This window comes from Neovison vison, chromosome 10 (genome assembly GCF_020171115.1).
Source record: "Neovison vison isolate M4711 chromosome 10, ASM_NN_V1, whole genome shotgun sequence".
NCBI classification, from domain to species: Eukaryota; Metazoa; Chordata; class Mammalia; order Carnivora; family Mustelidae; genus Neogale; species Neogale vison.
The window spans coordinates 32,673,795-32,696,001 of record NC_058100.1 but is presented as its reverse complement, the minus strand read 5'-3'; the positions used below and the strand labels follow the sequence as shown (position 1 = coordinate 32,696,001).

At 40.8% G+C, this 22,207-nt stretch overlaps 1 protein-coding gene across 3 annotated transcripts; it reads right to left on the bottom strand.

Annotated features, from left to right (window-relative positions):
• Positions 1-1,305: 1,305 nt before the first annotated feature.
• Positions 1,306-22,090, bottom strand: BLZF1 (basic leucine zipper nuclear factor 1). 3 transcript variants are annotated; one of them, XM_044266910.1, is made up of 8 exons: positions 21,722-22,090; positions 20,753-20,825; positions 13,059-13,498; positions 11,055-11,254; positions 8,767-8,895; positions 5,888-6,107; positions 3,351-3,443; positions 1,306-1,500 (listed from the first exon to the last, which is right to left on the bottom strand). In XM_044266910.1, the coding sequence occupies exons 2-8, from the start codon at positions 20,781-20,783 to the stop codon at positions 1,315-1,317; spliced, it is 1,299 nt and encodes a 432-aa protein (XP_044122845.1). In that variant the 5' UTR covers positions 20,784-20,825; positions 21,722-22,090; the 3' UTR covers positions 1,306-1,314. The 3 variants fall into 3 exon arrangements, with proteins under 3 accessions (XP_044122845.1, XP_044122843.1, XP_044122844.1); XM_044266908.1 differs by lacking the exon at positions 3,351-3,443 and having other exon boundaries at positions 21,722-22,069; XM_044266909.1 differs by lacking the exon at positions 3,351-3,443 and having other exon boundaries at positions 21,741-22,069.
• Between the last annotated feature and the right edge of the window lie 117 nt (positions 22,091-22,207).

The following is a 22,207-nucleotide window of genomic DNA, read 5'->3' as shown; positions in this document are numbered from 1 at the left end:
TTTTTAATTTGGATGAAGATCAGTTTATCTATGTTTTAATTTTGTTGGCTGTGCTTCCGGTGCCATATCCAAGAAATCATTGCCAAGTCCCAGGTCTTGAAGCTTTTCCTCTATATTTTCTTCTAAGGTTTATACTAAGTAAACCTAAAGGAAGGCTGATGAATCAATTATAGTGTAAGTTAGACAAAGACTTGAAAAGCACATTAAATCAATATTCAAAATAAAGAATGTAGAGAAATTTATTGCCATTTCAAAGTATAACTCAGATGAATCAAAAAAAAATCATTAAGTTGACATTAAAATGTTATTTCTCCAGATTTGTCTTTAGATTTCTCTCTTGATAGGCGATTCTGTACCTAATATAGGGTAATTTGGTATAAACATACTGTGGACATTTTTACAGGCTTATAAAAGGGTGTTTTATGATGGTCCATCATAAACAATAATATATATTAATATAAAGATGGATTCCATTTTGAGTTTGTACAATGTTCTAGAAAGATCCTGCTTTCTCCATTATATATCAAATTGGATAGTCCTATTGTGTTGCATTTGTCAAAATGAGCTCAGTAAAATCTATTATGTCAAGTCGCATCCATTCAAACTATGGAATTCCCCACACAAAACCAACACAAGAATATGTTTTGCTCAAACACTTGCTAATGTTAGGCTATAAAATACTTCTAATTTTCCTAACATATAGCATTTAATTTTAAAATATTAGTCCCTTCACCCATAGTATTTCCATAAGCAGTTTTTGTAGTCCAAAATAAATCCCCAAAATGGGAATGGACACGCTTTCCACCCATCCCCCTGCCAGTGGGGGCCAGAAAAATTCTGTCAAGGGCCAGATAGGAGATTTTAAGTTTTGCAGCCACACAAGCCCTGCTGCCTCTGTTCAGTTCTGCTGTGGTGCCCAAAAATCCCAAGCCCGGCAACCACAGACAACAGTAGACGAATGGGTGTAGCTGCATATGAGCAACCCTGCACTCGAGTTAACAATGAAATCTCATCTTAAACACATGGCAAGATGTAACTTAGGGCCTAAAATAAAGATAGGATCTTCTTTCAGGATCCTTTAGGAAAAGCATCATGGATGTCAGGCAAGTATCATCTACTTTAAATATATCTACACAGTTTCACTCTTTTCTTACCCTGAGGTATTTATTAAGAAAGGGTAATCGGTGGTCCAGTACATGAAACATCGCTGGGCATATACAGTACTGAGATAGAAAGTGACATTCTACCACTGTAAGACGCCAGCTCCCAAATAATAATGACTCTTGGGTAAGAAGCAAGTGCTGTCTTGTTATGTTAAAGGACAATAAGTTCTCCCTGGCAGTGATTGCAGCAATTGAAAGTTATATTTTCATATCTAGTATAGGGATGAAATCGTCCAATATTTTTCTTTGTAGCAAGTAAGGCAGTTGGTGAAGACTCAGAAAAAGGATTATCAGGTGAGCTTTCCGTACAGGTAACTGGATCCAAAATGCGTAGAACCTAAGGAAAATAAGAAGTAATGTCAGATGTATGCTGCAGGGACTCTAAAACCTTTGGTTTTATTGATGTAGAACTACCTCTAAAGCCCCATTTCATTTATATGTAACTACCACAAAAAATAACATCTGAGTGATTAATGTGATTGGTTAGAGAACTCAGAACTTTTCCAGAAAGCTCTAAATTTAACAATGATGTCTAATTATCACCTAGGTTACCTATTTTCCAAAAATGATGAAATTAATGTTCTTTATGGATATTGGTGGAAAAATTATGAAAACAGAAAAAATACGATTATATCCATTCTACCTTAAGTGATGTCAATTTTTTTTTTTTAAAGATTTTATTTATTTGTCAGATAGAGTGAGCACAGGCAGACAGAGTGGCAGGAAGAGGCAGAGGGAGAACCAGACTCCCTGCTGAGCAAGGAGCCTGATATGGGACTCGATTGCAGGTCGCTGGGATCATGACCTGAGCCGAAAGCAGCTGCTTAACCAACCGAGCCACCCAGGCGTCCCCAGGTGATGTCAATTTTTAATCCTTAGCCAAAAAGCACGCACAGTCTCTCCTCTATGACCTTTCATTCAACTGTCTAGAATCAGGATTCTGCATTCTTCTAATGAAATGCTATTTCAAAGTTTTTAATCATTTACTTGTAAAATCAACAGCTTTTCATTTTTCTAATTCTAATGTATATGCCATCTTTTATGCTAACAATCATGCTCCTGTTTCTTGGATTTCATGGACACCATGCTCTCCTAATTCTGCTCTCACTTGTTCTGCTGTTTCCTTTACTGAGACCCACAAAAGGAGGATTTGGGTTGAAATCCTGGGTTGCGTTGGGAAAAACTCTCCAATTAAGGGCAAAGATAACATGCTTGCTCAAAGCTCCTGTATCTCATGTTTATATTCTCCCAGCGACCCTCACATGAGGTGGATGGGTTATGGGGCAAATGAGGTAGGCACTACAGTTGGAAAGGAACTGTGAAAAGCAGTGGTGTAAAGAACTTTCTCTTTTTTTAAAGGAAGCCTATGCCGGATGTCAGGAGCTTCCAGATATGGCTAGATATGGCTGTTTCTCTTACTCTCATGTTGTCCAGCAGTTGTTTTTTCCTTCTAAGTTACTACCATGCCCACAGAGCTATTGTTAATTTAAGAACGTCCTGGCAGCATTCTATTTTAGGACCTCTATTTTTCAAATATATTGCTGGTTTTTTCCATTGAATTTTTGAGATCTATTTTTGTAAAATGTGGTTGGGTGCTAAGATGATGGGTCAAACAGAAGGGTCAGAGAAGAGAAAAGCCAGGAGGGTGTGCAGCTATGCAAGCCGAGAGAAGGGAGTGTTCAAGAAAGGTGGGGTAATCAGTTACACCGCAGGCTACCGGCAGCACTGAGGAGGCAAGGACATGGTTTCCCAACGAGAACAGAGTGTGGAGACAACAAGCGTAGTTCTGGGTCCCAGTTCTGGGTCACGATTCATTATGTACACAGCAGAGCACCTACTATCTGTAAAGAATTACTGTGCCAGACCTTGAGGAAACACAAGATACAGTCCTCACCCTTAAGGGGCTTACAGTCGGGGGAGAGCGGGAGAATCCAGTAATTACCGTGACACGGTAAAGAGCTACAACAGAGACATGCACACAACACAGTGGAAGCCTCGGGAAGGACCATCTAAGCTTGCCAGTGAGATGCGGGCAGGGCTGCTGCTTAAAGGCAGGGAGGTGCTGGGAGGGTGATCGGGCAGAAGTAGGCACAGAGGCTTGAGATACAATGGCACGTGTCTGCAGTGAAAAGTGGTGAATGCTGCTGGGGTTTGAAGAGCAGGGCGTGGGGACACTTGGCTCGTCACCTTGACAAGAGGGGATGCAATAACGATTTTTGAAAAGCTTTCTATACAGTGTGAAAGAATGGAGAGTCCAGAATGAGGGAGGATGGGATCTGTCTGAAAAGGAGTACCAACACAAGTGGATTTTTCCTTTCTTTTTTTTTGGACTGGCATTTTAAAAATAACTGGCAGTAGAGGATGGTCTGGAGGCCGGTAAAAAGCAAGGGGTCAGTACTGGTGAGGAGGCTAGGCAATAATTAAGGCTGGAGGGCAGGTGTGTGAACTTGGAAGAGAGGCTAATTTAGAAGGATCCAACAGGATTTGTAAAACCAACAAGATTATGGGGATGAAGAAAATAAAATAAAAATGGTATCTACCATTTACTGAGAAATTACTAATATACTAGAATCCGCTATGAACTTTACACATGTTATTTTACATACGTTATTATGAAGTCCTCAAAACATCGATACGGTGGTATAGTTTACCACAATAGGGAGTAGAGGAAGAGAAGTGGGTTCTTGTTCTTCTTTCTCAGAGGAGGGGAAATAACATATAAAAGCGAGGAGAGAAGAGGTTGTCCTATTTTCAGCTATCTGAGATGTGTCTACGGAGATGTCTTGCTGGGTGTCTCTCTTTTTTTTTTTTTTAAAGATTTTATTTATTTATTTGACAGAGAGAAATCACAAGTAGACGGAGAGGCAGGCAGGCAGAGAGAGAGAGAAGGAAGCAGGCTCCCTGCTGAGCAGAGAGCCCAAGGCGGGACTCGATCCCAGGACCCTGAGATCATGACCCGAGCTGAAGGCAGCGGCTTTAACCCACTGAGCCACCCAGGCACCCCCTGGGTGTGTCTCTTAAACCCAGAAAAATATGTCTCTGTTGAAGAAGTCCCAAGCATAAAACCATGGGACTAGGACAGTCCCTAGAGAAGCTAGGAAGTCTGTTACGAGAGGAAAGGCTCAAGAGTGGGCCCCAAAGGAGGATGCCTTGCCCCTGCCAAATTCTGAAAAAGAATGGTCAGAGAAGGGGAGGAGCTGGCTGTGTACCGTGCTGCAGAAACTCAACGAGTCTGGAAAGCATGGCGAGCAAATTCCTATGGAACAGCAACACACAGAGGAGGAAAAAAGTTGAAGAAGAAATCTGAGGGGGCATATGAGAAGACCAAGAAAGTAGAAGGTCACAGAAGTCAAGGGGATATCAAGGCAGGAGTGCTGGTACACAGAATATGGTAACAAAGTATTTGAACATTCATGAGCTTTATTCGCACACAATTCGAGAACAGTGGAGCTGGAAGCTACCGGGTAAGTGACAGCAGGACTTGCGGAATGGCTGGTGTGGGAGTACACACAAGTGTGCACAGTTTGTCCAAGGTTCTCGCCTATAAAGGTGATAAGACCTTATCAGAGAACTTATGATAATGGAAGATTTTTCTTTTTTAGATGAAGACACTTGGGTGTGTTATAAACCAAAGACGAAAGAGCCGACAGACAGAAGGGATGATCTGGAGAGGCCTGCTGAGCCTGGAGGGGAGCTGTGCTTTGGAGAGGGACATCTCTTCCAGTGACAGAAATGTATTTAAGACTGGCTGCCTTAAAGGTAGGCTTCTAGTTATCAAGTGGGACCTTTAAGAAATTTCCTGCCTCTGCCTTCTTTTTCTGTGAACTAGGAACCAAAGTTATCTGCTGAATGTGAGGTCATAGCTTGACAAGTGCAGAAACAAAAAAGGCAGTCAGCTGAACTAAGGACTGGAGTTCTCAGGGTACCCGAAAGAAGGATGATAAGGGAAAAAAGACACCCAAGAATGAAATCCAGGCAAGCTATGGCAGGAAAAAAAGCCAGGAGAGTGAGCAATGAGATGAAGAAAAAACTGCAGGAATCAAGGGAATGAAAATTATGTGATCACAGGGGTAATCAGAATAAAGAATCGGCTGGAAAAAAGGTTGAGATACAGATCATGGAGAGAGGTGCTGAGCTGATTTTAAAAGTGGAACAGTTCTGGTTAAAGACAAGGCCAAAGATAGGAGATAGGAGTGAGATCCCAAAATGTATGGAAGTGACCTTGGCTCTGCTGACAGGACTGGGAAATCACAGTATCTGACGGCTCACAGGCATGAACCCTGAATTCACCCAGGACTGTAGGTATCAGGGATGTACTATGTGATGCTGCAGTTTTGGGCACATTCATATCTAAATATGGGTATTAACAAATAATTTCTGATGTCAGAAGTAATCTATTATCTACTCATGATTGCTGAATTAAAAATTCTACCCTAGTTTTCATATCACAATGAACTCAAGTACAAGAGTCTCAATGATTCAGTAGCTAAAAGACAGGCCCTTCCAAAACAACCATATTTGCTCCTTAAGGACAGAGTAAAAATGTTTCAGGAACTGAAGCCCAAAGGAAGAAACAATTTTCTTCAAAATCATAAGCTCATTAGCATGAGAATCAGGTTTAGATCCAATCGGGTTTAGATCCCATAATTCCTAACTCCTAATGCCCAGCACTTTGCAATTTAACATACTTTTCAGTAAGAGGACACCAAAGAGAAATATTTTACCGTTTCAGCCATTTTTTCTGCTGGGGTGCTGCAGAATTCAACCGTTGATGGTATCTTTTTTTGATTGTTAGTGCCAACATTTCCCAGAAGATGAGCATTTACTGCTTTTGCCAACTTGTGATTTGTTAAAGCTAGTTCTGCTGTGGTGTAAGGCTGTGTACTAGGGTAGTAAGTTTGCTCTCTTCCCCACTGCAAGGACACCAGGAGCTCCTCCAATAATCTGCACAGACACAGGAACACTGCATATTAATAAGAGGATAAAACATGAAAACCAAGAATACTCAATAACTCAATAAATGAGAAACCTGAAGTTCTTCTGAAATCACATAGTACTGTCTCCTTTATCTTTTTCTCAGAGGTCAGTAAACTGGGAATTCTGGTAAAATAAGACTATAGGAAGCATTTATATATTTATCAGGTAATTATCTGGAAGTCATTCAGCAAACATACTTCTGAACTGCCCCAGTTTTTTAGTTGTCATATTTCAGTACAGCTACAATGTGTTAGTACACTCCCCCAGCAGCGCTAGGACTAGTGACGGGACTTGTGTCTGTCACTTGTTTTTTCATGAGTTACATTAATGGATTTCCACTTGATAAACCAACTTACAAATTGTAGGATAAAATGTACTTGGCCATGATATGTAAGAATATATATATATATTCTTTTTATATATTATTAGGACTTTTGCATCTATGTTCATTGGAAATGCTGGTCTGTAGCTTTCTTCTAATATCTCTGTCTGGTGGTGGGATCAAGATAATGCTGCCACATAAAGTCAGTTGGAAATTATTCCCTTCTCCTGTTTTCTAGAAGTCTGTGTAAACTTGGCTTTATTTCTTCCATAGTTGTTTGCTTCAGTAAATCCATTTATGCCTGGAGTTTTCTTTACTGGAAGTTTTAACTAAAAATTCAATCACTTGAATTGATTAGCGCTATTCAGGCTATTTACCTTGAGTACCCTGTGGTAGTTTAGTGTCTTCTAAGAACTCTGTACAGAGTTGTTCATAATATCCCCTTATCATCTTTTTATGTCTATAGAATCTAGGTAATATACCCCCTTCCTTATTCCTGATACTGGTAATGTGGTTTTTTATTTTTTTTTTCCTGATCATACTGCTTAGAGGCTTCTTAAATTTATCTCTTCAAAGAACTAGCATTTGGCTTTCTATTTATTTCTGCTTCCATTATTATTATCTTCTTTTGTCTGCTTAATTTGCTCTTTGCACTTCTTCTTTTTTTTTTTTTTAAAGATTTTATTTATTTATTTGACAGAGAGAGATCACAAGTAGGCAGAGAGGCAGGCAGAGAGAGAGGAGGAAGCAGGCTCCCTGCTGAGCAGAGAGCCCGATGCGGGACTTGATCCCAGGACCCTGAGATCATGACCTGAGCCGAAGGCAGCGGCTCAACCCACTGAGCCACCCAGGCGCCCTGCTCTTCGCACTTCTTAAAGAGGAAGCTTATATTACCAACAGAACCTTTCTTCTTTTCTACAATGAGCATTTAAAGCTATAAATTTCCCTCTAAACACACCTTTAGTTGCCTCCCATGAAATCTGATATTTTGATAAACAGTTTACTCTTGACCAACATGGGTTTGAACTATATGGGTTCACTTAAAGGCCAGTTTTTCGATAGATTCAGTATAGTACTGCAGATGGGATTTTCTCTTATGATTTTATTTTAATTTTTTCTCTTCCTCATGATTTTAGTAACAATTTACTTTCTCTAGCTTACTTTATTCCAAGAATGCAGTATACAATAGGCAGAGCATATAAAATATGTGTTAATCACTATTTATATTATCGGTAAGACTTGTGGTCAAGAGTAGCTATAAGTAGGTACATTTTTGGGGGAGTCAAAAGTTATACAAGGATTTTCAGCTGCATGGGGGGTCAGCCTCCCCAACCCTTGTGTTATTCAAAGGTCATCTGTATTATGTTTTCATTCTTATAATTTCCCATGATTTCTCCTACTTACTGATTCAATTTATAATAATTATAGTCCTTGACTTGTGATGGTTTGATGAATGATTTTTTGACTAGTGATGGTGTGAAAGTGATTAACATTTAATAAAAATTGTACTTTGAATTTTCACCTATTTCTTGTCTAGCAATATGAATACCCATTTTTCTCCTGTTGCTGGGGAGTGTACTGAGCTACACAGTAACGAGGGCAAACAACCAGTACAAGAGTTTTGTACCCACACAGCCGTTCTGTTGCACACTTTCAGCGCTCTGGTCAATTAGGGAGATGCCCAACACTCTGACAGACTGGGCTTTGTATTAGATGGTTTTGCCCAAGTTCAGGCTATAATACGGAGCATGCTGAAAGTAGGCTAGGCTAAGCCATAATGTTCAGTGGGTTAGGTGTATTGAAGTAATTTTTGACTTACAACAATTTTCAACTTACAATGAGTTTATTGGGTCACAACCCCATTATAAGTTGCAGAAGATCTATGTACAGAAGTACAAAGCACTTTTAAGGAAGACCATTAATTTTGATAGTTCCAGAGCACATAAAAGTAAACTCTAATACTGCAGAATAGTCCTAAAAAAGATCTCCTTCCAAAGGAAAGATAGGTGTAGTTTATGGCTTCTACCAAAAATTATACAAAGCTGCTATAACTATAACCAAAAACTACTTTTAAACCCAGAGATTTTTCCCATTATAGCTATAATTAATTCTCTCTCAATTAAGAATGTAAGAAGCATGTAGCCTTATCTTTTTAGTCTTCTTCCCTCCCTGGGCATCTATTTTAAAATGCTATTTGAAAAATATGCTCAATAAAAGTCATTAAATGTAGAAACACTGAAGAACTATAATAATAACAAAAGTTGCAAGAAAAAGAAGAGTTCGGAATATAAACAAATGCTATACTTCTGGGTAGCTATCATTTCCTGACGAAACTGCTCCCGCTCACTCAGGAGATCTTGAATAGCACTCTGGGCATCGCGATTTTGCCGCTGCAAACCTGCTCTTGAATTGGTTAACTCATCTGCCATCACCCTGGAAAAGATGGAAATATCACATATATAAATTCTCTGATGATAACACACTATAAAGAAGTTACTATACTACCTTAATTTTCAAAAGCTTAAGTAGAAGACTGAACACAGTCAAGTTACTTCTCTGTTTTTAAATCTTCACTAAAAGGTATTTAAAATATTTATGAACTTAGAACATATTGAAGGGATTTTAAAAATATTTGTTTACAAAATGACAAAAGTAAAGTTATTTAACTTTCCTATAGAGTGACTTCTAGAATGTACCTCAATCTTACTCTAGATGGATCAAATATTGAAAAACTGATATTAATTAAATGTTTTTAAATACAGGAAATTTTAGAGGAAGCAAAAAAGAGTTGCTTTCTTATCACTCAGTTACCTTCTGGTCCTTAGAAAAATATTAAATAATACAGAAAGTCTTATGTAAAAGGGAAAGTAAGTCTTTCCTCCTGTCCCGCATCCCCATCCTTCTTTTATCAGTCACAAAATACCAATAAAGTTTCTTATGTATTATAAAAAAATTTATGGATACATCAACATAAACGTATATGTTAAAAATAAGTATACCCATTTTATTTACAAAAATGGGATAATTTAATACAAAATTTTCTATGCCTTGTTTTTTCATCTGATAATGTTTTTTTATATTAGCACATATAGAGTTATCTTTTTTTTCAAAAAACAGCTTCATGTTTTCTTCTGATTGGATGTTCCAAAATTTATTTTACCAGTTCTCTATTAACAGAACTGATGCAAAGTTTTAAAGTATGGTTATTCAGCTGAAAATCTTAAAACTAAAATTAAAGTCTCAGACCACAGTGATTACTGACCAAAGATTAAATTGGTTAAAATTTTGTTAAAGCTGAGTTTAAGTTTTATTGCCCTTAGAATGTTACTATCAGCATTGACAAGGATGTTAAGAAAATTACATTTGCAATAATGTGCATGACACATGCACGATTTGCCTCTGAATGTGTTCAGTGAGCACGAACTTTCATTCTAAGTCAATAAACAGTACATTCCTTTCTCCACATCCATCCTATACAAGCATTATTAGAAAACAAAGACTTTAAGAGAGCAATCAATTACTGGAAAGTATCACAGACATTAAGATATGAAGAAATACTTTCCTATAAATTTATTCATCGCAATCATAATTCTTAAAGTTCAGCCTGGAAACATTTGGTGTGATGTAAGAAATCTCTAGAACTTAAATCCACAGTTACTAAACTATGTGCGAAGCATGTTACTAAACTATGCGCAAAACATGTGGCTAAGTGCTGAAAATACAAAGATGGATAACACCGAGACTCTGTTCTCCAGTCAGAGCTGGAAGGAAGGGGATAAACAGACCCCAAATCACAATATATACAGTTTCCCAATGACCAGTGTACCCACAGGCCTAGGGAAGGGCAATGGGGCTTTCACCTCTGTTGGGGAGAGTAGCCTCATCTATTACACCATACAAATGATTTTATTTTCCATTTGTGCATGTACAGAAAAAGGTTGGGAAGCTCTCATGTATAGTTAATTCAATTAAAAGAGCTATGAGAACAGAGCATGGAAGAGAAACAATGTTTGAGTTTTCCAGATAGAAGCGGGGGAAATAGTTTTTTTGCGGGAGGTTTTTATTTATTTTATATTTATAAGAGGTCTGAGTTTAATTTTCTTTGTTTTTTTTTTTTTTTTTTTTTTTTAAGATTTTTTATTATTTATTTATTTGACAGAGAGAAATCACAAGTAGGCGGAGAAGCAGGCAGAGAGAGAGAGAGATAGGGAAGCAGGCTCCCCGCTGAGCAGAGAGCCCGACGCGGGACTCGATCCCAGGACCCCAAGAGATCATGACCCGAGCCGAAGGCAGTGGCTTAACCCACTGAGCCACCCAGGCGCCCTGAGTTTAATTTTCTTAAACATTGTAGTAGTAGTGATTTCTACTACAGAGGAGTAACCTAGAATTCTGGAATGAGGGAGAATCTGATGATATCACTTTTTCATTTAGGGAGACTCTGTGACAGTCCATACACACTTATAAATACATGAAATACTTAGACAATCAGAGTCCCAAATTCTCACACTACCATTTACTTATTTGGGTTATGGTAAAAAAAATCTGATAGAGAAAAAGCTAGGAAATGAAGTATTATTTAAAACAGGAAATACCTGCTTGCAAGGAATTTACTCCGCCATACGTCACACTGTATTGACATACGTTCCAGCTGTTCAGAAAGCTGAGCTGTGTTTTGACCTAGGGCTTCATTTTCTAAAATAAGCTGATTTTTCTCACGGGCTAGACGTTCAAAATGGTACTGAAGATCATCTCCAACGGAAGCCACTAGCAACTTCTTTAACTCTCGATTGACCTAGGAGAAAATATGACCGTTAGAACCAGCTTGAAGTAATGTCAGTGACTTTAATGTGGCAAAATGAAAAGAGAAACCATGCTTCATGTATATGGACCTCCATTACTTAAAGTGTGCATCAAAAAGCAATGTTACATATTTAATTTCATAATCTATATAAGCCATCTGTCTCTGTCTGCATATTTATATCTTATAGTCCATGGGATTATAAACTGAGCCTCTTCTAGGAAGAGTACCAACCATTATCACCAAAGTTACAACCTGCTTCCAGTCGACACCTGAAGGCAAAAAATTAGAAAACCAAACCAATAAATTTTGCCAAAGAATATGACGGAGACTGTTTTAGTGTTTTTAAAATCTATTTCGGTATTTAAAAATTAATTTCTTTGTGCCACAGGTTTTTTTTTTTTTTTTTTTTTTTTTTTTTTTTTAGAGAGAGAGAAATAGAGTATGAGCAGGGAGGGGCAGAGGGAGAAGGAAAGTGAGAATCTTAAGCAGCCTCCACAGCCTCCACAACCATGGTGGAGCCTGATGTGGCGCTCGATGTCACAGACCTGAGACCATGACCTGAGCCGAAATCAAGAGTCCAATGCTTAACCGACTGAGCCACCCACACACCCCTGTGCCACAGGTGTTCAAGAATTTAAGCAAGGGATGGGACAAGCAAGGGATGCGCCTGGGTGGCGCAGTTGGTTGGACGACTGCCTTCGGCTCAGGGCGTGATCCTGGAGTCCCGGGATCGAGTCCCACATCAGGCTCCCAGCTCCATGGGGAGTCTGCTTCGCTCTCGGACCTTCTCCTCGCTCATGCTCTCTCTCACACTCTCTCTCTCTCAAATAAATAAATAAAATCTTAAAAAAAAAAAAAATTAAAAAAAAAAAAGAATTTAAGCAAGGGAAGCAATTTAAGCTATCTATAAGCATGTTTTTTTACTTTATCTAAAATGTGAAAAATTAAAACATAAATGTCTAATAATAGGTATTGATATATGGTGTAGCAATAGAAGAACACTGTTGGTATTAAAGACAGTACTGTAGTAGAATATTCTGTGACAGAGGAAAATACTAAAAAGGGCAAAAATGAATTCAATATGTATAATTACGCATTTATAGCTAGACAGTACAATGATAGGCGGTACTATTCTCATTTTCTGTATTTTCTAAAATAATCACAAATAAATATACACTGTTTTTATATTTAGAAGTTAGTTACTTAAAAAATATTAAAAACCTATTTGGATAAGAACTACTAACTATAGTGTCACTTATAAAGATAACATCTAGCAAAAAGATGAAGGGTCTAAGAGAGAAACGAAGGGTGAGGAGTGAGGCAATGTTTACCAACATGTAAAGCCGGAAGAAACCCAGCCAAGCAATACAGATCCTTTTCCATTTACAATGAAGATACCAACACTTACCCAACCGTTCCTTTATCCCAACTATGATGTCTGCATAAGCAAACATACTTGGAGCTTATGGATCCTTAAAAGAGAAATTGTTAACGAGACAACATCAAAGTCTAACTTGGTCTGGAATTTTATAACCATGACTTCCTTTACACCTTAGAGGTGGTCTTGTCCGAAGCACCACGCACATCCATCTTCAACTTTAGAGGACAAGTTCCCGACATACACTAGTCCTACTAGTGGGGCTGAGGGAGAAAGAGAAATTTAAGAGGAAACTTTTTAGAGAAATGACAAGCCAAAACAGAGGTCATTCCAAGAGGAAATACAGTTTTCTGGACACTTCTGACACCGAAGGTCCAGGTGTAAAGAGCAGTGACGATTAAAGCTACTTGTTCTTACCTCTGTCTGTACTCTGAGCTGGTTTGAAAGACCCTCTTTGTCCTGCAGTAACCTCCTTTCAGAGTTCTTGAGCTTCTCCAGTAGACTCTTAAACTCCGATAGTTCCTTTCTGGGTTCTACAGTTCCCTCTGACTGACCTAGGAGCTCTCCCTTATGATGTCCCCGAGACTTCACCTTTGCATTCTTGCTGGGGATGTCATGGGTTATAGCAGCTTTGGGAACTAATATTCTTATGGCTTCAACTTCCACTGCTTTTTCAGTGAGAATCTTCCCGAGCTGAAGGACTCCTGGGCTCTCGCCTGGAACTGCTTTCTTCCGTGGATTCTGAAGGATGTGATGCCTTACAGGCGGGACTCCAGAGGTCACTTCAACAGACTTAGGTGGCTCCTCAGTTTCCATGCCATCTCCTGCTCCTCGGACTGGGGCTGGAGTAAGGGTGACTATGAAAGGGAAAGCAAAACACAAGTTACTTGCTAAGAAGAAATGCCAAGGAAAATGCTAAGACATACTTTACATTCAGAATTACTGGAACTAAAAAGAATACAAGAAATTCAGAGTAAAAGTTAATTTTCAAAACAGGTGTCAATAAAAGATGGAAAAAGGCTCAAACTTCCTTAGGTAAACGGTTTCGCTCTTGACTTCTACTTCTTAGTATGATCCTGGGTAAACAGCCGAACCTCCACGGATCTCTACTTCACATTCTGGGAAGCAGGGACAGTACCAGCTGTGCTCCACGGCTGTGGCAGGAGAAGATGCAGGAAGATCAAGCACTTGGCACACTGGAGTATGGGTTCCTAAGGGAAGCCTTTCTCTAACCTTTCCAGGTTTGGCTGGGTTCCCCGTTCACGTGCACCTGCAGCAGAGATTCTGCATTTCTCCTTTTTTCTATCAAAATCGTAAATTGACTTTTTTCACCCCAGTGTAACTAGTTATGCAATGTCTGTGCCTTCCTCTAAAACCTAACTCTTATGAGGGAAGGGATAAGTAATGTGCCTTGCACCCAGCACTGTTTGGCTGATAGACAGTAAATGAATGAAAACAAGGGGAGGGGCACAGGATGAGCATATACATCAATGGTTGTGACGACAGTCCACGTGGTCGCAGGCTGCAAGCGTGCAGCGTGGTGCCTAATGTTGACCAGACACTGTCTGAGGTAGTGGAGATGTCTATGCTCAAGAAATTACTATCTAATTTAGGACATAGGATGTACATATAAAAAGATGACATGTATTACAGGTAATAGAAAGTAAGAATGCAATATGTGGTACAAAATTTCTACCAGATTTTTATTTCTACAGAAATGTTAACTAAGAAAAATCATGGACCAATCTTTAGTGAATTCATTACTATTATGTTTTTATATTTATACCTTCTAAGGCAAAGACAGGAAATAGAATTCCTAGTTGAAAAGAAAAAAAAGCCAAAGTAGTCTCAATTATGCTTAGATATCAGTACTATGTTCTAATCAATTAAATATTAATTTTTAATTACTAATTAAATATTAATCGTGTTTCACTGTAACCCATGAAGTCAGGAGATCAATTTGGTAAGAGCAATAATAAGGTCTTATTAAAATTAACCTTTCTTAAGAATTTCTGAAGTATAAAGCCATACTAAAAAAAGAGACCACATAACATATAAACATTCTATCAAGCAGAGACTGTTGTCACCTTGATTCCTGAATTCTTGTCCTAGAAATGGAAAATAACCAGCAATAACCATAGGAAATGGTAAGCTTGCCCAGGATGATTTTTTTTTTTTAATTACCTACAAAGGTCTTTTCTAGCAAGAGAAATACCTAATAAGAAAACCTTCCTTAGTTTTCTATTTTTTAATGAGCTAGCTTTTTTTCTTTCTCACAAACTTTGTCATACTGATGCAGAAACTAGAGAGCAGAACAGATTATTTTCACACACACACAGGTACCCTCTTGTTCTGAACATTGCACTATTAAAAAATACTAAGAAGAAAAATTGTATCTGCTCATTACTCTAAAATAACCTCTCATTACTCCAAGTTTCTTCATTATTTTTATATGTTTATAATCATAATTAACTTTAGAAGGTCAATCTATTTTTCCATTTTGCTGCATTCGTCCTCTTTTTCATCTTATGACATTATATCTTCATGTTAATATAACATTATTTACTTATTTACTGTGTTGTTGGGGATATTTATGCTTTTTTCCAATATTTCATAAAATAATGCTTTAGTGAATACTTCTGCCTATAGATTTTTCTCAACTTCTGGATTATTTCTTTTGAATAAATTCTTAAGAATGGAATTAATGTGCCAGGTGAAGACCGGTATTGTTAAACTGCCTCATGAAACAACTCTAGCAATGTATCAGCAGATCTATGCCTCACACTCTTATTTAATTTTATTTTCTGGTATGCTCAACCCTGGTGACCTAATACAATAATCAAGACGTTAGTGCCAGAACGTGCAGCGTTTGCAGTGGTGTGCGGGCCACGAAGCACTTAGCAGACGTTGACCTGCGCTGCTGCTGCTGCTGTTCTTTAAAAACCCAAATTAACTCTGCATCTTCATGAAAGGGAGAAAGCTGAAGTTATGTCATCAAATATAATTCTTTCATTTTCTTATGCTCAAGTCTTACGAAAGTGCATCACTAGACTTTAGAACTATTTTTTCATTTAACAGATTTTTTGGGGGAATTTTTCCTACTTATATAGCAGTGTACTGGGAATCTCGAGTTAGGTCAGAGAAGAGGTGGAAAGACATGTGGTGTATACCGTGTTCTATTTAACAAAACATTTCCATTGGAATAAAGTATTTTGTCATTTCCATACTGAATGTTCACTTGGGACTTAGGACTAACTCCACCTTCAAAAAGATGAACAAAGGAGCGACTTCAGAAAGGGAAACCGAGTCTGGTATTTCAGGTCACGCTGTAGCACCTTAGCACTTCGGAGATCTGCCACCGAACAGTTTCAGGAATGAAGACCTGCTCCCATGTTCTTGAAATCTGCTTTTTAAAAAATTCTAACTCTATCTAAAGCAAATTTAATTCTGTCACTAAGACATTCTGTCATTTACAAAGTGATGCTGAATCATGAATTAACTACAGATTAATTAAAAAAACAACAAAAAGACAAACTGGAGCCAGACCACTCAGGTCCACTGAAGCCAAAGAAGTAGCAGGTGTGACGCCCTGTGGTGACTAAACAGGATTTTTAGGCAAATCACAACATTGCTGAGTTGGAATTTTGGGTACTGGAGATTCAAGAACAAATCAAGTAGACACTACGAAATTTAAAAGGCAAAGGAACATTGACAGGTATTGGAAAGAAACCTCTTCCCAAAGAAAATACATCATAAAATGCCAGTGAGGCGATTCTATCAACTTGGTTCAGCCTCAGTTTACTTCTGACTTTTTACATCAACCACTGTTACTTACTCAAGCACTTATGGACACGACAGCTGCACGACACATGCCATGGCAGCTGTCGCAACTCAACTCTGGAGCAACTGCGCTTCTGGCTAATGCACGCAGGCCAGGAGGGGAGTGGGAGTCCCGGCTTTCCATCTTCTCACCAGGTAACTGGTCATCGTTCTGTTTCCTTTATGACACACGCAGAAACCTTTATTACATACAGACTAAGCACAGTCCGGGACACACTTGGAGCGGACGGGCTCTCAGGGGAAGGCGATGATCGGTGGTACCAGCTCCACAATCAGAGGAGTGGTGTGAGTAGAGCAAAACGTCAGCCCCCATTCCCCACTCTTCGAAGGGAACCCACAGAACAATTCTGCTATTACATCAACAGCACTTCTACTTGTGATCAGTTATCAAAGAACGACATGTGTCTCAGGTTTATGGCTCACTCTTCTGCCTTCCCCAAAGATTACTGAAATGCAGGGAAAGAACAAATGATACTCTGTAACAGGAGCGGGCAAACTTTTCCCATAAAGGGTCAGAGAAATATTTTAGGCTCTGCCGACCATGAGGCAAAATTGAGGGTAAGAGACAGGTACTTATACAAAGAAGAAAAAAAAATCATTTTCAAAGATGAAACTCAAATAAGAAACTGAGTAAGTCTTTTTTGTTGTTTTTTTTGTAATATAGGTCTAATAATGAGAAGCACAGAATTCTTTTTTGTTTGGGATAACCCTTTGCTTAAGTGGGATTCAATACTTCCCATCACCAAACTGATCTGTAAGTATTCTCTGGAGGCTGAGGGTCATGACTAGCCAATCCTTGCTCTAGAATACTGAGGCAAAAAGAACAGCATTTTTGGGCACCTGGGTGGCTCAACGGGTTAAAGCCTCTGCTTTTGGCTTAGGTCATGGTCCCAGGGTCCTGAGATTGAGCGCCGCATCGGGTTCTCTGCTCAGCAGGGAGCCTGCTTCCTCCTCTCTCTCTGCCTGCTTCTCTGCCTACTTGTGATCTCGGTCTGTCAAATAAATAAAGTCTTAAAAAAAATAAAAAAGAATAGGATTTTATAGTCTGTCATTAAAGAAATGTTTCTCCTTTTTTTATAAAACTGCAAATCTAAGAAGACAGACACTCCAAGTCCATTGAAAGGTGCAGTAGAAAGAACACTAGACTGGGTCAAAATACCTTAGGTCCTATTTGCCACACATTGTGTGACGTTGGACAGATCACTTACCCTTACTCTCCTCTCATCCCTCAGTGCTTTCAGAACAATGCAAGTATCAGAGTGTTTTAATATAATCTGTTTTTCTCACAGACTGGACTGTTGGGAGCTCCACGGGACAGGGTCTGCCTCCCAATCTCTGTATTATTAGCTTAATGAAATGGTGCTTGGAACAGAAGAGTAAGTGCTTTCTGAAGTTCATCAATGTTCATATGCTACTGAGATATCATTTTAACATCTACTAACTCATTTAAAAACTGCTCACCCTGTTTTCCCTCTACACCAGAGCATTAATTCCTAACTCAGTTATAGTCTGATAAACTTTTCAGAATATACACAGATTGAGCTAGCAAACAGTGAAACAGTTTAGGGATTGTCACTCAGTAATCTTCAATCTATCTATATATGTGTGTGTGTGTATAAAGATTTTATTTACTTAGTTGAGATAGAACATGGGGCAGAGGGAGAGGGAGAAGCACGCACCCCACTGAGCAAGGAGGTCAATGAGGGGATCAATCCCAGGACCCTGGATCATGACCTGAGCTTAGGGCAGACGCTTAACCGACCAAGCCACCCAGTGGCAAAAACAATATTCTTTTAAAGGTCAGCATTTAGTAAGATTTAGTTACTACTTAGTAAGGTTTAGTTACTATTAAATTAGAAATGATGTTAAAGACAATGGACTTAAGAGTTAGGCCCACGTTCACGGACACGGAATCTAAACATTCCTTCTGTCACAGGCTCCATGAGTAAAGAGTTCCCTGGTCAAGCGAGTGGGGATGGGGTTGAGCACTCCCTTGCTCTGCCGCTTCACAGTGTGCATTAATGTGCTAGAGGCTCTGGGAGTCCCATGATGTACTCCCTCCTTGAGTCCAGAGTTTCCCATATTTATCTGCCCAGGGATTCCTTCTTCACCTAATACCTGTTATTCACAGAAAAAGTGTTAAAGTTAGGCTATTTCGTTGATTCTAAATATTTAAATGTCTCAGCTATTCCTACTTGGTTTACTTTCACTAATCGGTCTGACTTTAATATCTGTAATTTTAATCTTGCTCTCAAGAACTTTTAGGATTCAAACCCTCATTTTTGAATTTTTCTCTTTATTACATGTTTCCCATTCAATGAAGTCCTAGCAGCAACTGCGCACCCCTCTCATGGTGACAGTTTTGCTCAATGTCCAGTGAGAAGAAGTTCTGTTGCTATAAACCAATGTTGCTTTTCTTTTTTTTTTTTTTAAAGATTTTTTTTTTTTTTTTAATTTATCAGAGAGAAAGAGGGGGAGAGAGCAAGCACAGGCAGTCAGAATGGCAGGCAGAGTCAGAGGGAGGAGCAGGTTCCCCGCCGAGCAAGGAGCCCGATGTGGGACTTGATCCCAGGACGCTGGGATCATGACCTGAGCCGAAGGCAGCCGCTTAACCAACTGAACCACCCAGGCTATTTATTTATTTGTCAGAGACAGAGGGAGAGAAAGCGAGCAAGCACAGGCAGACAAAGAGGCAGGCAGAGGCAGAGGGAGAAGCAGGCTCCCTGCCGAGCAAGGAGCCCGATGTGGGACGCGATCCCAGGACCCTGGGATCATGACCTGAGCCGAAGGCAGCTGCTTAACCAACTGAGCCACCCAGGCGTCCCCAATGTTGCTTTTCTTGTGAGGCAGTTATAGGAAGCGCAAGCAAATGACAGATGTCAACCATGGTAAGTGCACCTGGTGTTAGGCCATGCAGTCCATGGAGCTTTTGTTCACTAACGACGGCTAACGTTAAACAAAAAGAGGACGAACAGCTGAATTACGCACCTCACTGTAAAATTAAGATCAAATGAAATAAGGTATGTGAAAGTGCTTTATAACTCTAATCCTCATTACAAACGGGTAATAACAAAGACAATTACTTTCACAGAGGCCTTGCAATAACTAATTTTCAATCACTAATGACAATATTGTATTTAGGTTTAGTTTTTTGCCAAGCACCATGCTAATGACTTTCACCTTAGTAACCATTTAATTGCTCTACTTTTTCATTATCCCCCAGTTTATTACTTTCATTACGCTTTTTGGTTTGCTTATTTGAATACTATAAAAGCTTTCTGGTGACTCTGAAATGCTGTTCACCCAGCTGAATAAATTCAATTAAATATTTATTGGCAGGATCTTTTCTTTTTTGCTTCCTAAACAGATTTAAATATACCCCTCCTTTTAACAAGTTTTATTTATTTATTTGAGAAAGAGAGAGGAAACTCAAACACAGGGAGAAGGGCAGAGGGAGAAACAGACTCCCCACTGAGCAGGGAGCTGATGCAGGGTTGGGAGTAGGGTGGGCCCCTAATCCAGTATGACTGATGTCCTTATAAAAAAGGAAGAATTTGTACAGAGACAAACACTGGGAGAAGACCATGGAAAGATAAAGGCAGAGATCAGGGCGATGCATGTACAAGGTAAGGAATACCAAAAACTGGGGAGCCTGGGTGGCTCAGCGGGTTAAGGTCTGTGTTCTGCTCAGGTCCTGATCCCAGAGACCAGGCACTGGGCTTCGTGCTCAGCGGGGAGTCTGCTTCTCCCTCTCTCTCTGCTCACCATCCCACCCCCCATGCTCACATGCTCACTCAAATAAACAAATCTTAAAAAAAAAAAATACCAAAAATGCCAGCAAACCACCAGAAACTAGGAGAGAGGCCTGGAATAGATCCTTCCCTAGTGCTTTCAGAGAGAACATGGCCCTGCCAGCATCTTGATATCACTTGTTTAAGTTAGTTTGTGGTGGTTTGTTACCACAGGCCAAGCAAAACCACCCAACACCATAAAGAAGTCTTTTGTACCTCCTCGCTTGTCCATCTACTTAAATCTTTAAAAATATTGTTTACTGAAATCTTAATCTTCTAGAGGATAGAAAATATAGCTGCAAGACTGTGGTTTTACGCTAAAAGGACCGTGATGTAAACACTGCATTACAAAACAGCAGAGGAAACCTGAAACAGATGGTTCCCAGGGGCTCTAGGAGAGTAACTTGGCTCAAATCGCCTTCATCCTATGGTCCTAAACTGCATGTTTTAAGTACAATTATCATCAAAAGAACAACTTACCTTTGGCTTCTAAACTTTCAAGAGTCGTCATTTTTTAATCAATGAAAATGCACCTCAAACTTCTACAAAGAGCCTAAAAATGAATAAAATGAAAGGATTAATACCATATAAGGACATCCACTAAGTCCCTTTAAATTAGAGGGGACAGTGTTCTGCTTGTTTCCGCACTTAGCGCACACGCGCTTCACATGCAACGTCACAGGTGACACCGCGAAGGCTGACCAAGGCCTCAAAACACTACGGGCAGTTCGCTTTCCGCTTCGTTTCGCTGCCTCACCGGGAACGCTAGCAGGCACGGGTCCCGAATTTCGGCCGAGACACTGCGGGGACGTCACTGCAGGGCTTCGTGTCCCTGATAAGCAATACGAACTGAAGTGATCACTTTCTCCGGGGACAGCAGCGACGCTAGTGTCCGCCACTGATTTGGTCACCGAATCCGAGAGGAGCTCCCGTTTGCGTTTAAACACACGACACAAGCACTCAGGATTCCCAGGCAGGATGCCCCGCCGGGGGCAGGGACCCCAACGCGCCGAGCTGCGCGTTCGGCCGCAACTGGTTTCGCCGTAAGAGTAACCGATCTGACTCGACACACGGTGTTCGCGGACGGCCCGCCTCCTCGTCCGGGGACAGGCCTCCGGGGGCGCCTAGGCAAGAGCAGGGAGCCCTGGCACCGCGCCCCGGGCGCACCGCCGCGTACCCGCCCCGCACCCGCACAGCGCGGTCTGTCCTCAGGCCCCAGACCCGGGAAGGGGAGGGGAGGGGAGGGTGCGGAGCGGAGCGGAGCGGAGGGGACGGAGGGAGGGGAACGCCCGACGGCGCGGCCCGGCCTGTCAGCTCTGCCGACACCGAAGCTCCGGCCGGGTCTCCACAGACACCCCTGCCCTAAATCCACAGCCTCAGCACCAAACTGCAAGCCGGGCCGCGCGCCTTCCCCACACCCTCCGCCGTCACACCGACGGCCTCGCTTACCCCTCGCCCAGTTCCTTACTCTTCCGAGCTGAGGGTCTCGAGCTCCGCGCCGGTCTGGCCTCGCCCACTCCCGGTCAGCCCAAGCCGCCCCGCCCCGGCCTTCCGGACTTCCGGTGCTCTTGGCTAACCACATCCTGTCCCACGGGGTTCGTTTCCGGAATAGTTTTCCGAAAGAGAAGGGTGAATACGCTCTGTGGGGTCTTAAAACTCGGGAAACCCCGCACGCACGGTGGGAGGCGTCGCTGAGTGGGAGATGCGCAGACGCCGACGGAAAAGAGAGTATTTGGAGCTCCGGCGGCCTGGGCACTTAACTTCCGGGTCACCTGTCAACCAACCCTAAGTGATGACTCCAGAAAGACCTGCGCGGCGTTCTGCCGCCCCAGGCGTCGCCGTGGAGGGGCGGGGCCGACCCAGTGGGCGGAGCTTCAAGCCATCCCAGCCATTAGGAACGAAGGGGCGGGGCGGTGGCGGCGCCGCACGTCCGGT

Coding starts and splice junctions, on each gene's coding strand:
- BLZF1 (XM_044266910.1), bottom strand. CDS start 20,783: ATGACGACTCTTGAAAGTTTAGAAGCCAAAG. Junction 13,499..20,752: donor TGAAAGTTTAGAAGCCAAAG/GTAAGTTGTTCT, acceptor TCCCTTTCATAG/TCACCCTTACTCCAGCCCCA. Junction 3,444..5,887: donor CAGAAAAAATGGCTGAAACG/GTAAAATATTTC, acceptor ACTCCTTTTCAG/ACAGATCCCATCCTCCCTCA.